Source organism: Ananas comosus, linkage group 19, assembly GCF_001540865.1.
Source record: "Ananas comosus cultivar F153 linkage group 19, ASM154086v1, whole genome shotgun sequence".
In the NCBI taxonomy this organism is placed as follows: Eukaryota; Viridiplantae; Streptophyta; class Magnoliopsida; order Poales; family Bromeliaceae; genus Ananas; species Ananas comosus.
Window position 1 is genome coordinate 1,220,211 of NC_033639.1, and position 18,321 is coordinate 1,238,531.

The 18,321-nt window shown below is 34.6% G+C and overlaps 2 protein-coding genes across 6 annotated transcripts; both read right to left on the reverse strand.

The window, feature by feature from the left end:
* Window positions 1–3,617, reverse strand: LOC109724657. 4 transcript variants are annotated; one of them, XM_020253542.1, is made up of 8 exons: window positions 3,107–3,617; window positions 2,670–2,782; window positions 2,135–2,360; window positions 1,451–1,670; window positions 1,247–1,299; window positions 770–833; window positions 578–665; window positions 1–171 (listed from the first exon to the last, which is right to left on the reverse strand). In XM_020253542.1, the coding sequence occupies exons 3-8, from the start codon at window positions 2,349–2,351 to the stop codon at window positions 67–69; spliced, it is 747 nt and encodes a 248-aa protein (XP_020109131.1). In that variant the 5' UTR covers window positions 2,352–2,360; window positions 2,670–2,782; window positions 3,107–3,617; the 3' UTR covers window positions 1–66. The 4 variants fall into 4 exon arrangements, 3 of the variants coding, with proteins under 3 accessions (XP_020109131.1, XP_020109133.1, XP_020109132.1); XM_020253544.1 differs by lacking the exon at window positions 3,107–3,617 and having other exon boundaries at window positions 2,580–2,676; XM_020253543.1 differs by lacking the exons at window positions 2,670–2,782; window positions 3,107–3,617 and having other exon boundaries at window positions 2,135–2,658.
* LOC109724632 (putative 4-hydroxy-4-methyl-2-oxoglutarate aldolase 3) lies at window positions 7,732–10,605 on the reverse strand. 2 transcript variants are annotated; one of them, XM_020253512.1, is made up of 3 exons: window positions 10,401–10,605; window positions 8,833–8,920; window positions 7,732–8,312 (listed from the first exon to the last, which is right to left on the reverse strand). In XM_020253512.1, the coding sequence occupies exon 3, from the start codon at window positions 8,310–8,312 to the stop codon at window positions 7,812–7,814; it is 501 nt and encodes a 166-aa protein (XP_020109101.1). In that variant the 5' UTR covers window positions 8,833–8,920; window positions 10,401–10,605; the 3' UTR covers window positions 7,732–7,811. The 2 variants fall into 2 exon arrangements, with proteins under 2 accessions (XP_020109101.1, XP_020109100.1); XM_020253511.1 differs by lacking the exon at window positions 8,833–8,920 and having other exon boundaries at window positions 10,401–10,604.

Genomic DNA, 18,321 nt, shown 5'->3' on the forward strand with positions numbered 1-18,321 from the left:
TATTATAAAATTAACATTTATATCTAATATCAATAATCTAAATTATTTAACATTTATTTATATATTTTACATATTATAAAAATAAATAGTACAAAGTTTGTCTCTGTTTTGAAGATGATCGTACAGGAGATCGCTGATTTTAGATTCGTCAGGAACCTCGTTCATAGCAGCCTGGTTGATTTGAATGGAAAAATGGAATCAAACAAATTACGAAAAAAGTAAAAATAAAGCAGCATGATCACAGACCGTGATATATTTACATTTATACCGCTGCGAAATTAGTGTCACTATGCAAAATCTGAATGTTCGTTACCTTCGAAAACTTAAATTTGTTACATATTTATAACATTACATGCAAAAAAATGCCCCTCTTCTAGAGAACTCTTTTCCAGTACTAAACCAACTTGCCCCCATAAATTAGGCGACTCCCCAATTCAATGTAAAGGGCTTTTCATTTTTAATAAGAAACTGCTCTTTCAAGGATATATAAGAAAATTCAGATTTTACATGAGTGTGTGTATATATATAGATGATTTTGCAGGGTAAAAATTCTATTTTGTTCATATTTATTAGATACCTGCATCATTCGCATGTCAAATCGACCAACAAATAGAGTCACGGATACCATGAGATCAAATACCGTCTTGAATAAGTCGATGGAAGTCCTAAAATATGAAAAGGAAAGGAAGCTGTGAATTCCTATTGTCGCCTTAAAATGGAAAAAGAAAATTAAGAAAAATAAATGTAGGCTTAGCCAATATTAGCATACCTCAAATACCAAGGTACCATGTCCAAGAAATCAGGTTTCATTTGTTTCTTCAACTTCTCATACTCTGATATTGTCATAGGATGAGTAAGAGCCCATCTGTGGCATCGGAAAGGCAAATAAAGGACAATTAGATAACATAAACTAATCCATTTGAGTAATAAGCCAAAGATTTTGCAACCTTTACGTAGAAATTACACTAAGATGAAGAAAACCTCTTACAAAATGTCGCTTTTCTTTTTGTTTAACGTCGCAACCCAAATCAAAAACAAAAACAAAAACAAAACCTAAACCTATAAACCCATGAAAGTATAATTGTCATTAATTTGCCTCTTTCCATCAATCTTCATCAAGCAATACATAATATAAAATAAACTCAAAATGATGTACGCATCATCTTCAACCGTCTCCTCTACATGAAATATTACGTAGTAAAAGAAAGTAGCATTTATGTTTAAGAGTTATAGTGAATTAACATACCCAGTTGATCGTTCGATGACATAATTAGTAATGTAGAGTCCGATAAACGTTGCCTACAATGAATATAAAGGCGATATTTCATCTGAAAGATGAGGACACGATCCATTGCAAGCTAACTGTAGCAAACAAAAACCAAAAATAATAAACCTAGAAATTAAGAAAAGAAAAAGATATCATATGAAAGCTGGAGAAAGTTCAGTATACCTCCCCATAGATGACCCATTTAGAAAAGAGCAGGTAGTCGCTAGCAGAGCCAACCGGCGCAAACCAGGAAGAACAAATTTGGTCCTTCCACTCGTGCATTTTACGGAACTTGGATATCCATATATTTCTATCTTGTTTGTTCCACAAAGGGAAAGAAAACCAATTTGAGTTTCTTCTATCAAAGTGCTTCTCTCTTGTGATAGCTCGATTACCGCAATGACTGTAAAATACACAGCATGCTATACTTATGACCTGCATAATCGCAAGCGTTACACACAGCAATAATATTAGGTATATAGCGCTAGGTTTAACCTTTTTAGGAGGTTTCAGTTTAGCCCACAACTATTTGATAGTCGATACTTATTATCAGGTCGCTAAACATTGTACTCTATATATGTGATCTAATCCTTGTTGTTTGATCCCATGGATAAATTGGATTCGAATGCTCACAGAATCAACATATGAGAAGTCGAATAGTTAAATGATGATTACATGGATATTTCTACCCAAGTTAACAGAGAAATGAAATGAAACAGTAAATATTGCGATGAAATGGAATAATTAGGCACCTAATTTATTCATATATATTGAAAGGTTGTAGAACAAACTGAGAGCAATTTACCCCTAAAAAGGTCACAAACCAACATCAATTTGTTGTGCGTTAAGACAACTTTAAGAACTTACTGCGCAGTTTTGGATGATAGTGAGTATCTCTGGTCTCTTTTATGCCATTCGCGAAACCATGCCCAAGTACCAAAGCCCGAGAAATATAATGTGGAAAACAATAAGAAAAAGAAGGGAGGTGATAGAAATTGTGATGAAGAGAGAAAGGTTCATTTTCAAGTCGACTCCCATCGACTGAAAACTTGGAAGATGATATAAAGCTGCCATGAAGATCCATGCAATGTACCTGCAGAACAAATGAGACTAACACATTTACCTTGTTTTTGTCCAATAAAAAAATTGCCCTCTTTAAGAAACTTATTCAGATTCAAAACAGCATTTCCCTAAATTAGACGACTCCCGAAGTTCGTGTAAGGTGCTTTTCTAAGAAACTGCACTTTTAAGGGGATAAATAGGAGCACCGGAATATATAGTTTTACATATTATCGGAAAAAGAATAATGTACCAACGGATGAAGTAAGAATAACTTGGCTTGATAGTCTTCCTAATGAAAGGAGAAGAGAAGAAATAAAAGAAATCAATCAAGCAAATGTACATGGACCACCACTTGATGTTTTTGTCCATTTTTCCGCGCCCGCCCAGCGCCGCGCTGCGCGCCCGCGCCCAATTTGGTACATTTGTGAGCTTGATCATGAAGCAGATGGTTATCTAAAAATTGTAGAGAAACATGCATCAGGTTTACTACCAGAGATGAGAAAGGATGGTAAGCATTTGCTAAAATTAAATATTTGCTTTCCCTGACTTTGCTACCCTCATTATTGAAGTACTACGTGCCTTTTCTTTTCTTTTGTTTTATGTGCCTTTGATTTTTCAATCATAGAATGTCTTCTGAAAATGCAAAATTATGTTTGGGGATATGAGAATCTGCACTTTCATATGGATTCCAAAATAATCTTGTGCTTGCCACACATCATTGTTGCTTCACTTGTAAACAGAATGAGACGAACAAACTGTTGTTTGTGCAATTGTTACCTTCACCATGAAGAGGAAAAAACTTTTTCAGTTGGTGGGAAAAGTGCTTGCTCTCGCCCGCCCCAACTCGCGCAGCACGCTTGCGACTGCCCGCCAGCCACGGCTCGCCCCACGTCGGCGCCCTCCCGCGCCGCGCGCCTCCGGCCCTCGGCTCGCGTCCACGCCAGCGCCGGAGCCGCCCCCGCGCCAGCGCCCGCGCACGCGCACACCCCGCGCCCGCGCCAGCGCCCGTGGCCGCCCACGCCCCGCGCCCTTACCCGCGCCTCGGCCTCCTCGCGCCGTGCTCTCTTCTCTCTCTGATTATTAGGGTTTTGAGGAGGGAGATGATGAAGAGAAAAGAGAGATGGAAGAGGCGGAGGAGGGATCGAAGCGAAGGCGAGGTAGAGATCGAAGCGGCGGAAGGCGGGGAGCGATCGAAGCGGCGGGAGTAGGGGAGGGAACGAAGCGGCGGGTAGTGGGGGAGGGATCGAAGAGGCGAGTAGTGGGAGAGGGATCGAAGGGCGAAGGAACAAATGGGATATGTCGTGGCTTGATGACATGGATTGAATTAACCTGAATTAAGATAGTTACGACACGTGGCAAAAAAAACACGGGGATTAAAAAGATTTAATAGATATATATAAACTTAGGCTGAAATGCTATCAATAGCACTAACCTATTGGTGCTATTAAGTTTTTAGCCCTTAGATGAAAAAATGTATGATTAGGATGATATGGACCTCCTAGGGTTGAGTGAGTTATTGGTTTAATAGTATAATCTAATAGTTGAAAATAGTAAAATGATTAAATCTTACGGTGAAAAATTTGATAGCACCAAACACTTGGTGCTATCGATAATATCCCAGCCGGACCTCTCTCTCTCTATATATAGTCTGGCTACTATACTATGAGCGTGTTTGGTTTGCTTGTATTTCATCCTGGAATCGGAATGGGCAAATCCGTTTGTGAGTGTTTGGTACGCGGGAGTCTCATTCCGATTCCGATTTCCGAGTGGAATGAGAATCCCCTAATCACCTCTTTTTCCAATTCGGTCTAAGAGGCCGGATTGGAAATTGAATCCGGACGGAATGGATATTTATTTGGATTAAATTTATTTTTTAAAACTTTTTAATTAAAATATGAGTTTAAATTTAGAAATTAAATATATAATTTAAAATTTTAATTTGAACTTGAATTAAAAATTAAATTTTAATCAAGTATTTCAAATCTAACCTATAAATTTGAATTTAAATTAAATTTTAATTTATATAAAGTTTTATTCAAATTTTATTTAAAACTTAAATTAAATTTATAGATTCAAATTAAAATTTAAATTGTAATTTTAAGTTTGAATTTGAATAAATCGAAATTTAGTTTTATATTTTGAATTATCCACTCAACTTCAAAGTTTAATTTTTTTTTTAAAAAAATAGATTTAAAATTTTGACATTATTTCAAAATTTTGATGTAAATGTTTAATATTTAATTTTCAATTTGAATTTAAATTAATATAGTATAAAGATAAATTAAAGTTAGTATTTTAATTTGATTACGTTTTTTATATCTACCTAAACCAAACACCGACAATGGGAATGATTTATTCTGATTCCGATTCAGGTAATGAATCAAAACAAAATTAGGTAATGAGTCATTCCGATTTCGATTCCAGCTTATTTCAATTCCGATTCTGATTTCGATTCAACTTCGAACCAAACACGCCCTATTAGTAGTACCAGGCGCTTGGTGCTATCAAGTTTTTCGCTATTAGATCTACCCTTTTGACCATTTCTACCCGTTATATCATACTATTCAAGCAACTACCCATTCAACGCTAGGGGACCACTATCATCCTATCCGGGGACTACTATAATCCTAACTACACATCCCTTTATCCAAGGGCTGAGAACCTAATAGCACCAAACGGACAGTACTATTAATAGTATTGTAGCCTAATTATATATATATATATATATATATATATATATATATATATATATGGAAAGAGAGAGAGAGAGAGAGAGAGAGAGAGTCCAACGACTATACTCTTATGAGTACGATCGCCTTCATGCTCATAAGTCGTATTGGATAATAGAGTTTCCGAATTGGCGTTATCTAGCGCATTTGAAATTTCTATAAATCAAATTTCATAAATTTTCAACATCATTTACCTTATAATCAAAAGATCTTAAAATTGGCAATTTTTAACAGCCGGTACGGAATACTTACTAGTTTAATGGTATGAAAGAATTGGAATCGGTTGAATTTTTGATAAAAAATTCTATTTACTATCTAAATAAAGATCAATAATTTTGATCTGAAATTGAAGTATTCAATCCTCTATTTTTAGTAAGTCGTTCGAGTCTGATTGTTTATTTTATATTCGCTTGCTGAACTTTATTATAATTTCAAAAAAATTATGAATTTATTTTTTAGAAGTTTCAAATACTCTAGATTGATAATATATATTTAACGATATTGATCATCAATTCGGAAGCTCCATCATCGAAAATAACTTATGAGTACGAAGGGCTCTATACTCATAATAGTATAGTAGTCATAGTCTGTTTATATGTAGAGTCTGGCTATTATACTATCTACAAAGCATTTGGTACTATTGAGTTTTCATCGTTAGATCTGTTGGTTTAAATGAGCCAACATCCTGCCCTGTGGCGATAGGCTATGTTGGGCCGAGTCACGTTCGAAATGGCGTGAGGCTGGGTAGGCCAAGTCATGTTTGAAGTGGCGTGAGGCCGGGTGGGCCAAGTCACAATTAAGACCCGTGGGCGCTGTATCTGAACATTTTAAGTGAATTGGTTGCGTATTTCTAACAGCTTGAGCTTTTGGGATTAATGGTTAGCGCCAACGATCCGACAAGTGGTATCAGAGCCAGAGGACACGTGTTCGATTCCCGCATGCTGCAAATGTGTGCAGGTGCTGGAGGGGGGATTGTTGGCTTAAATGGGCCAGCATCTTGCCCTGTGGCAATAGTCCATGTTGAGTCGAGTCATATTCAAAATAGTATGAGGCTGGGTAGGCCGAGTCATGTTTGTAGTGGCGTGAGACCGGATGGGCCGAGTCACAATTGAAACCCGTGGGCGCTGTATCTGTATACTTTAAATGAATTGGTTGCATATTTCTAACAACTCGAGCTTTTTTCATCGACTGTCCCTAGTGCAAGTGGCAAAGGGTTTAGTGGTTGGTACTTGAGGTCCCAAGTTCGAATCCTAATTGATTCATATTTTTAGCTAAATTTATTTTTAAAAGAAATATATAAAGCAGGTAGCATGCTACATTTCTCTCCCAAAAAAAAAAAAAAAATTTAAGTTTCGGGCTCTGGACCGGGCACCCAGAAGTGAATTGGGATAGCCCGGAACTGTGGGAAAAATATCTCAATTTTTTTAGTAAAATTATATTTTCATGTGGGAAAAATATCTCAATTTTTTTAGTAAAATTATATCCTTTTTGAAAATATTTTGAATAGCAGTTAGAAATGCACGCAAGAATATTATAAAGATGTAAAGATCAGATGAGGCCTATGAGTTGAAGTGTGTTAGGCAGTATCCTTGAAGCGAGATTGTCCCTCCATTTGCGAGACTTCGACAATCACCTCTAACAATACAATGACTACTGTCCACACCGTCAGTACGTCTCTAAAGTGGTGTAACTCGAACCAAATGGACTTTTAGAGATCTAACAAATATGGACCAAGATGTGACTCTCGGGTAGTCTGTAGGACGAATTCCCAGGTAGATCTAGGTAAGGTTAAGGTATAATATAAAATTCCAAAATGAAAAATAAGTCCAGGTAAGGTAAGGTTAAGGTAAAATATAAAATATCAAAAAGAAAAATAAAATATAAGTTGAATCGAATGCCATGCACGCTGGCGCATGTTTTGTGCAAGACACTATTCTCATTATCACCCAAACAACTAATTAACTAAAAAATATTGGAGCATATAAGGCGTTACTATGTCTTGAGTTTTCAATGTGAGACTAAACTTACATATACTAATATAAGCACGGGCTCTCAGGCATAGCCCACTTGCTGTTGGGCTGCCAGAAAGCCCATGGGCCGAAAGAAAATTTAAATTACTTAAAATTATATAAATACTAACAAGAACATAATTAAGTTTCGGGCGCCCACCGACCGTCCCTATAGCAAGTGTCAAAGGGCTTGGTGGTTGGTACCCGAGGTCCCAAGTTCGAATCCTAGTTGATTTACATTTCAAGCTAAGTTTATTTCTAAATGAAATAAACGAAGCGGGTAGCGTGCTACCCTATCTCTCTCAAAAGAAAAAGTTTCGGGCGCCCAAAAGATCTTTTGGAGGGTCGGGAAGTTGATTAACTTCTGAACTCATTGGTTTGGGCATCTGAAAGAGGTTTTGGGCGCCCGAAAGTTGTTCCGGGTGCTCAAATCACTAGAATTTGAATTTGAATTTGAATCAGCGGTTGCATGTTTTGGTTCTCTGTGATCAGAATCAGAATCACGAGTTCGGTGGTTTCGAACACCCAAAAGTTGTTTCGGGCGCCCGAACTTTAAATACTTTATAGGGCTATTTTCACAATCTACCATCTTATCTATGTTCATGAACTAACAACTACCACTTCATGTCAGTTGCCGGTATATATATGAAAACAAGTGCACAAATTGTTCCAAGCCAAAGTTGTTTAATTAAATTCTCTGATTTGGTATCAAAAAGTGAAACACTCTTTTGTATACATATATGATCAAATAGATATCTCGGTCTTAGAAATGAGGATACCATCACTATCTGCATACAGCCACTCTCCATCCTGAATAACCGCGCCGCCGACGTTCACCGAAACATGCTTCTCGCCGAGGCCCTTCTTGTTGGACTTCAAGGGGTGCGACCCGAGTGCTCGAACGCCGACGTCGCAGCCATTGATCTCGTCGACGTCTCGAATGCAGCCGTTCACGAGGATCCCGGCCCACCCCATGTTCTGAGCCAGCTGCCCCAGGTTGCCGCCGACGAGGGCGCACCGCATGCTCCCGCCGCCGTCGATCACCAGCACTCTCCCGTCCCCGGGTGACTCGAGTAGCTCGCGCACCAGAACGTTGTCCTCGAACACTCTGAGAGTGACTATCGGGCCGCAGAAGGCCCGGCACTGGCCGAACATCTGGAAGACCGGCTGCAGGACGCGCAGCTCGCCTTTCGCGATCAGGGCAGGGTTCGCGTCGCAGAGTTCGGCGGTCGCCAGAGAAGCCATCTGGAAGAGAGAGAATTGTAAGACCGACTAGCTAGACATATATAGCTCGAAAGACTGTTGTTATTCGGATGTTGCTAGAACTAATTTGTTGCTGATCTGTTTAACATCTGGCAAAATCAGTCAAGGTTTTCATCGGTGAGACAACTAGACATGACTCGAAAAACTATACAAACTGTGTTGTTTCGAATTCTGTCAAGCACGGACCGTTATTCGAATGTCTGAATCAATTCGTTGCTGTTCTGTTTAAAATCTGACACGATATATCAGTCAAGGTTTCCATCGATGACGAAAGACGACATTTTAGTACAGTACATATTATTTCAGAAAGGGTAGAGATTCAATGGAGTAATCAAGATTAACATTATATAAATACAAATAACAGAAAGAAGAATAAATGAAAATAAAACATGCTGTCACTGCAGATATGAAAGGCGATGCGAAGCTGTTCTAAGTTAAAGCCAACAAAAAAGAAAAAAAAAAAACAAGAATAAAATTAGTAATTTTCCAAAATTTTATCGACCTGACGTTGACGCACTCGATAAGTTTCAAGCCAATGCGAAAAGCAGACAATAGCGGAAGTCGATCGCCAGGAAAGCTGTAAAGGGCGACTGGCAGCGGGTAGATCAATCAATCTACTTTCACAATTCTTGAGAAATTAAACTTTGACAGAAGAATCAAGTTGAGTGAGAGTTGTCTGAAATTAAGTTAGAGAATTTCAGACTTAAATCTGCCAAGATCCAAATAATAGTGTATGACTGCAGTAAGTTAGTGAAATTAAACTGGTAAAAATGATCGATCGACAGAAAAAGTAATTTTCGTCCTACTGAACAGCAAGAAGAATAGCATACCGGAAAAATGGCAGCATGAAATGTTAGCAGGGCCAGCCAGAAACAGATTAAGACACTGCGATGTCTCGACTCGTAGGCAAGAATATATTGTATACTCTTTATGTCTGACAGTGTCAGATATCAACAGATCCTTCTTTTCTTTCCGATGATCAACTAATCGGAAATACCAAATCCTAGATTTCGCCAACAAATTCGTAGTGTGCCGAAGCTCAAGAAACTAGCTGAAGTAGTACTCGATTCGTAGTTTTAAGAGTAAGACATAATAAACACTTGGAAGCTATATACACAGGCATCAAACTGTACATCATACTGATCGTAACATAGCCGATTTTAGTTGGAAATTTTGTAAGCGTTACGACGAGCGCACAAACAGAAACGAAAAACGGCGAACGCGAAGTAAACAAACCACAAACAAAAAATAGAATGAACAGACAAATTTACGTGAAAAAATCCTTTGCACAGAAAAACCACCATTATGCAAAAAAGGGAATACAATGTTCAGAAGATTACTATACGCTTCATCGCGCTTAGGGCAAAAGAAGAGAAGACAAATTCTTAATGGATTCTTCTAAACGGGTAAGATCACGACAGACATCCATTTTTTCTTCACAATTTATTTTCCAAAAACATTTGTTGCACCGCGAAATTGTCGACGAATCGGGAGCCCAAAATCAAAGTCGATAACCAAATTTTGAGGCACCTTTAACGGTAAGTAAGTTTTATACAATGATAGATGAAATTATACCATAAAAAAGTTGTAGAGTTTCAGATAGTCAGCAAAGCCAAATAAATAAACACCCCTTCAAAAAAAAAAAAAGAAAAAAAGTGTGGACTAGCGTAAATGGAGTATTGTCTGTAACTACATATAAAAGACTCCTAATTCTGCTCTGCCAACCCCCTTTTTAAACTACCAACATCTTAATTTCTTTATCTTTCTATGAATCCAACATTGAAAAATAAATTTCTATATATGTAACTTAAATTTTTTGGAGAACAACGATTGTTTCATATAATTTAATGCAGTATATCGCGATTATTTGGGACATGAGGCTCATTTCTAGTTGTTGAAAAAAAAAAAAAGAATTATAGAAGTTTTCAGAGCATTTAAAATTCACAACCTTTCAAACATTTATTATGCCTCTAAATAAAATAAACCATCAATTTAATGAACAAAAAAAAACAAACAAACAAACAAAATGAGCAAATTTCAGAGGAAAAAGGGAACCATTTTGAGACATACCCAGAACTGGGGGATTTGATGGGTCTGCTTCTTGAGAATTTCTCCACCTGCAGGTTGAAAATTCCTGCACCCTTGAATCTTGATGTGGTGTGGTGTTGGTGTGGTGTGGTTGGTTTCTGTGCCCAGAATAGCAGAGAGAGGGGGTTTTGGTGGAGCTTTCTGAAACTGCTTCTTGTGGCAGCTTGTTACAAAAAGCACTTTTGAGGCAGAGAAAAGAGATCTAAGCCAAAGAAGGATTAATTTCACATTTATCCCCAAACTTTACTTTATTTGATTTTTAGTCCCCTGCCCTTTTCCCCCTTTTTTTGGGCAATGGGGGTCTATAATCTTTATTATTTATTTCGATCGACGAAAATTATTATCATGTTACAAATTTTGACATTGATGTGATAAATCTTAGTCGTTATGTTAAATTTAATAAAAATTTTAACAATAAAATTTAATAGTATTAAAAAAATGGCGCATCGTAATAAAAATATCTGATACAATATGAAAAATAATTAGGCCATTGGCCAAAATAAAAGAAGATAAAAAAATGTATGGAGAACCCCCTCAACTGTAGACTGGCTTGAATCGGCCGGTTAACTTTTATTTTACTTTCTAATATGTTGGAATCAAATGATTTTGGTCGAAACCAGATATTTTTTTTAAAAAAAATCATTGCTAATTTTACCAAATTTAATAATGTTAATCACTTTTTAATGGATAAAATCAGACCAAGAGTTTTTAAATTTAAGAAAAGTTTTAATATAACTAAGTATGAAAACTCAAGTCAAAAGAGAAAATAGATGTTGAAGGGTCTCAATCCAAAAAAAAAAAGTTGCTGGGTCCACTTCAAAACGACGCACAGTTGAGGGGGTCTCCATACATTTTTACAAAAAATAAAAGTCAAAAAAAAAATAAAAAACACACAAAATTGGTGGGGAGGTTTGACCGGTCAAATGTGTTATCCTCTTCAAATTGCGCAAGCGAGGGAATCGGATAGGATACGGTAGGGAATGTTTGAATGTCTTCGGATAAATTGTAAGTTTGGTCCTTAAACTATGAAGAAGTAGCACTTTGGTCCTCTAACCTTATTTTATTGCACTTTTTGTCTCGAATTTTTAGAATTATTACAATCAAATTTTACAAGCCAGTTTTATTGATTAAATATTAATGTATCATTAATGTAGAAAAATGAAGTAGCAGCGTTATGATTGATAATGCAGTAATAATTAAGATGCTACATTTTTTTTAGGGTTAATTTTATACAGGTCCCTACAAATATAGTGAATTACAAATATATTCCTACAAAGTTCAACTTTCATATGTTGACCCTTCAAAAGTTCTAAAATTTTTAAATATATTCTTCTGGTTTGTTACCATTAAAGCATTGTTTATTTATAAGCGAAATGATCTTTGTGCCATCACAAATATGTCCCTTAAAAAGTCCTAATATTAATTGGAGAAGGATAAAAAGATCAATTTATCTCATTAACTAATTAGGATTAAATATTTTATCTATGACTAACTAATTTTTTCTAACGGATCTTAACGACAGAGATATATTTGAAAATATTAGGACTTTTACAGGAACAATATATGAAATTCAACTTTATAAAAATATATTTGTAATTTACTATATTTGCAGGGACCTGTATGAAATTAATTCTTATTTTTATATCAACGATGCGTCAATATTTTATCAACTAAATAGGATTGTAAGGCTTGATTATAACAGTTATCAAAATTTGAGTCAGAAATTATAATAAATTAAAGTTTGAAGATAAAACGCACACATTATTTAGGAAAAACTCCAGATAGCCTTTCTGTGTTTACTAATTTTTTGCTTTAGTATGTTGTGATATTAACTGAATCACTTAAGTATGTTGTGGTTTCCATTTTTATTATTTTTCTTTACACCCTCCGTTAGCTTCTCCATTAAATCCATCATGTGCTATGCATATATGTCGGAGATATTACACAAATGACTGTTTTAATAGAGAAGTTAACAAAGGGTGTAATGAAAAACGAAAATAGAAACGGTATGGTATTTGAGTGATGCAGTTAAAATCACATGTACTAAAGCGAGAAAGCGGTAAACCGCACTGCACCATTGGTCTCAAATCTTCATTCGTTTTGTCACTTTGTAACCAACCTTTTTTCGGCTACTAGGTCTCTAAACTTTATATTTTGTTTTGGTTGTTTCCCAACCACGCCACACCATTCAGATTCCTGTTAATTTTGACGGAATAGACCATCTCACCAATAAAATCTTGCTTACTTATGTAGATTACTGTCATGATTCGATACCCGCAAATCATTCTCGATTTTTCATCCAGCTAGGCGTCAAGAGTGCAAAGTGCTCCAAAAGAGGCCGTGAATATCGTGTGTGAGGTCGGGGCGGTCGTAGACATGGAAGACGACATTGAGAATGGCGAAATTGGGCTTGACGCAATACGTGTGCAATTGGCAGAAGAGATTAGGGGCCAGAGTGAAAAAAAAAAGTAAAGGTTGGGGATTGTGTAAGTAATTCTGATGGTTATGGATCTGATTGCAAAAATTAAAAAGTCGCAGCCCAAACTAAAAAAATCAGGTAAAAATTGGGGACCATTAACCCTATTATTTGGGCTAAACTACAAAAATCCCCCTTACGCTTTGCTACTTGTCTCTATTATCACTTTGCATAAAATTTTGTCTTAATTTGAACCATACATTTCTGTTCGGATATAGAAATAAAAGATATTTAATAATAACGTATTATAAATATTTTTTGTGATTGGAACATAGGATCTTGATATTTGCTTCGTAAAAAGTCTCAATATCTAATGATTTGATAGGATATCATATTTCACATACACCGTAATTTATTTTATTTTAAAAGAATGATTTGAAAGTTGTATATAATATATCTATTCTAGAGAAATCACACTCCTCATCTGTTACATACAATAAGTTATGGAGTAACCAATTATTTCGAAAACACGTGCTGATAGAAAAAACGCATTCATCGTACTTAAGGGCTCAGCGACAGCATTCACGTGTTTCGACCTTATTCAACCCATCTAAACGTTAATTTTATTGTTAAGTCTCTTATTGTTAGGATTCTTATGGATCGTAGCCCCACTCAACTTAGGAGACTCACCCAACTCAACTATTAGCCGTTTAGACCTATTATCACATGGCAAGAAGTTGGACCTGTTTTAGCCAATAATAAATAGCCAACACAAATTTCTTGAGTATATTAAAAATATATATTTAGTATAATTTTTATGCATCCAAATAGTCCCAACTATTTATCAGAATTTCAAATAGGTCCAAACATTTGAAATAATTATTTGAATTCATGTCTAAACCATAGACAAAATAATTTGAGATATCATGTTAGTTCCACAATTAAACATTGATGCAAGTTACAGCAGTAATAGTATATCTAAACTTGAATAAAGAGATTTTGTTCTTTAATTAGAGCAATCAAAATTGGATGCTTAGATGGTAAGTTATTTAAGGGTTAATTGCATATAGCTTCCTGCAAACATATCGAATAGCAGATATATTCCTACAAAGTTCAACTTTTTATATTTATCCCTAAAAAAGTATTAATATTTTCAAATACATCCCTACCGCTAGGATCCGTCAGAAAAATATAGTAACCATAAGTAAAATATTTAACTCTCATTACTGAATGAGTTAAATTAATCTTTTTACCCCTCTTATATTATTGGATAAAATATTTTTTTGGGAGGATATTTTTGTATAATTTTAATAGTTGGGATTTTTTGAGGGGTATATTTGTAAGGTTAAAAATCTCATTTCACTTATCTGCTATTAAAAAATAAATAATGCTTTAACAGTAACAAATCAGAGGGCAAATATGAATATTATTGAACTTTGTAGTGATAAGAATGAAAAGTTGAATTTTGTAAAGATATATTTACTATTCGATATGTTTACATAGAGCTGTATGCAATTAACCCTTTATTTAATATAAGTGCTTATGTTTTATGCAATCTAATAGATGTTACAAGCCAACTAAACTTTATTATGAAGTTTCACACCCAAATTTAGTAAAAGACAATCTTGGCATAGACACTTCTTTTCAAAACTTTTTGGAAAAATTTCAAATACCATCCCTGTAGTTTTACACTTTCTCACTTTAGTATTTTGTGGTTTAAAGTGTATCAATTTAGTGTCTTGTGGTTTCATTTTTATTTTTTTATTATCGGTTTTACTAATTTTTTTCGTTAAATTAATGACAAAATTAAAATTAAAGAGTACTAAAGTGAATATTCGATAAACCTATGTGGGGTATATGAAGTTTTTTGTATATAATTTAATTAAATATTAACGAAAAAGCTGATAAAAAGATAAAAAAAGAAACCACATGACACTAACTTGATACACGTTAAACCACAGAATACCAAAATGAGAAAGTGTGAAACCACAGTTATGGTATCTGAAGTTTACCCAAACTTTTTCCTCTCATAGCTCAAAAATTTGTGCTTTGTCTCACTGTGGTCTAACTTATTTTTACTTGGACACTTGTGATTTAAAAGGTTGAACTTAACTATCTCTTGATTTAGTGCATTTTTTCACTTTGCCACTCTCTGATTTTTTTTGTCAGTTTTTACTAGGCTTTTGTTTTTTGACATAAATTTTTTTAGTGAAATAAAAATTAAAGGATAGAAAAATAAAGTGTAATTTTTCGAATCACAGGATGTTACTGCAGGGCAATTTGAAGTTTACCTTTGAACCCAAATATTTATATATCAAAAGATACCCTTTTGAGCTCTCTGATCATCAAAGAGTTTCCAATAAATTTTATAAAATTTTAGTTTAAAAAAAAATATTAACATGATTAGTTTAATAGTTCCATCCACCCAAAGACTAGGGAATATATTTTAGACCCTAGTCCATATGAATACTATTGCTGAAAAAAGAAAGGATAAATTGCATGCTTGGCCCTCAAACTATGAAGTCGGTGACACATTGGTCCTCAAAAGCAAGTTCTGTAATCCGATTTAGTTGATTAAATATTAAAAAAATATTAATATACTGTTAATACAGAAATGATATAGAAATATTATGTTGTATTGATATTTAACCAACAAAATAAAATTGTGAGACCTGATTGCGACAATTCTAAAATTTCAAATTAGAAATTACAACAAATTAATAAGAGCCAAATGTCACCAGTCCCATAGTTTGAGGGCTAATGTACAATTTAACCAAAAAAAAAAAAAATCCTAGTCAATACTGATGGCTAAGGAACAATGAAGCATTTATTACATCCACCAAATTGCACTTCTCCACAAGGAAAGTAGGCAAGGAAAGAGGGCAAATTGCACAACTAGTCCCCATACTTTAAGACGTTTTCATTTTGGCTATAAAACTTTTAAGTTACCGGCTGTCCCTAGCGCAAGTGGCAAAGGACGTGATGGTTGGTATCTGATATCCCAAGTTCGAATCCTAATTTATTCATATTTCTAGATAACTTTATTTTTAAAAAAATAATGAAGCCGATAGCATACTACCTTTCTCTCAAAAAAAAAAAAAAAACTTTTTAAGTTTGACATTGGACACTGTATACTTCCAAAATTGTGAAATAAATATTGCCTCCATTTAGATCATGTTTGTATGTCATAATAAGTTATCTAAAAATAAATAGATATAAACATTTTCTCAATTGGTTGCAAGTAAAAAAGTTTTTTTAATTTCTTAAAAAGTTTTACTATTCATGATTTAGTAGTATAGGATATTTTACTTACGAGATGATTTATAATATTTCATTTTAAAATATTTGATCAAACTATTTCTTAAATAAATCAAGAGAATATAATAAACAAGATATTCATGCATGTTCTGTGATCTCTCTTCTAATGAAAATCACACCTCTAATGTTGATAAATTACTAAACAAGTTCTATCAAAACTTTTAACAAGAAATGTTTGTATAGACACAAATGTGTCTGATAAGCCAACAACTGATAGGGACAAAAAGAGGGTGCTGATGAAGAGAAGAAAAGAAGAAATAATAATAATAAAAATAGAAAGAGAAATTTCAACTGAACTTATTAGAAAATGTTAATTTTTTGTTAATATTTCTGTGTTCTTCAAATCCTTCCTATACCTTCACACAACAGCAAGATCAGAGCCATTAGCTCAGCCAAAAAAGAAAAAGAAACAATATATATATATATATATATATATATATATATATATATAGAGAGAGAGAGAGAGAGAGAGAGAGAGAGAGAGAGAGAGAGAGAGAGAGCGCTAGGCTGGTATACTATCGGTAGCACGAAGATCCGTGTTACTAAGTTATTTTTAATGATGCGGCTTTCAAATCGACAATCGGTTCCGTTAGATTTGATTTACACTATTGAAAATATTTAAGAATTAAATTTCATAATTTTTCGATGGCTAGTGATTAAAAGGTCTCAAAATTGACAATTTTAATGGTCGATGTGATGCGTTTGTGAATTTAACGGTGTGAAACAATATAAATCTGACAGAATTTTTATCGAAAATTTTTTTTCGCTATTTAGAGTAAGATTAGTACCTGATGCAAACCGAGAGGTTGCCAAAAATGAATTTTCAAGTTTGCTTTTGTTTACAGGTAAAACTAGGTTCAATTTATCAATTCCGATGAACTTTAAGCAAGAAAGCAAAAATTTCAGCAAAACAAAAATTAAAATCGAATTGAAGTAATACTAAGATGATGATAAACCTTCAATGTATGAGATAATAACAACCAACTGAAAATACATATAATAGTTCCAAAAGGTAAATTCGACTTTATCAGACTTAAAGCTTTAGGTTTGGTTGTTTGGCAAATATGGTTGGTAATGGTGGAAGGCTAGATTAAAAGGGCATAATAGGATGTCAGAAAATGAGAGATACAAAAATACACCGTTCACAAGATTGCGGGGGATCCACGATCGACGAGGAGGGCGGTACACCACGGATAGAACTTCGGCAACGGGGAAGAAGAAGATGAGGTAGTGACTCGGAAGAAGAGGAGGGGTAGAAGTAGAAGCCGATCTTATCACGAGGAAGAAGCGACAACAATCAAGTTGAGGAAGAAGACGATCTCGATGCGAGGAAGAAGCGTCGATGATCTCACCGGGAAGTAGAATACCAAGGATAAAGAGTGAGAGTAGAATTTTCTATTCATCCAAATATATCTCCCTTAAGGTCTCAAGAACCATGTATTTATAGTGTTGAGAGCTTTATGATAATAAATTATTGCCTTTTCATTTTCAACACAACACGATCACCCAAGAGTCATGCATTGAAAACGAAGCAATTTCGAAAATTTCAAAGGTCTTTGTTTTTGAGAAATTTCAAAGGTCTTCTTGGGATTATTTTTTTGTTTATGGGAGAAAAGGGTTTGGATTAGCCAAATCAACTAAAACCAAATAATTTAAGTTCGAATCAAACACGAACCTACAAAATAAAAAAAAATTGCATTTGAAAATAAAACGAGATTTATTTGCTGCATCAGTACCTCTGATCTTAAATTCAAGTTTTCTATCATCATTTTTTATAAGATTTTTATTTTTAATCGTTTATTTTTAGACTACTCGTTTGATGGGTAATGACGTCGAAAACTTATGAAATTTAGTTTCCAAATACTTTCAATATTATAGATCAAGTCTAACGAAGTCGATCATTGATTTGGAAGCTGTATCATTGAAAACAACTTGATAGCACAGAGGCCTCCGTGCTACCGATAATATACCAGTCGGATTCTCTATATATATAAAAGGAAAATAAAAAAAGGAAGAGAATTGTGTGGATATAATTTTCATACTTGGGGCCTATTTGTTTCACCGAAGGTGAAGTTGAAATAGACTTCCGGGTAAACTAAAATTCAAATAAAAATTACTTCAATTTTGTTGTTTGTTTGTATAGTCGTTGAACTAAAATTTTTCCAATTC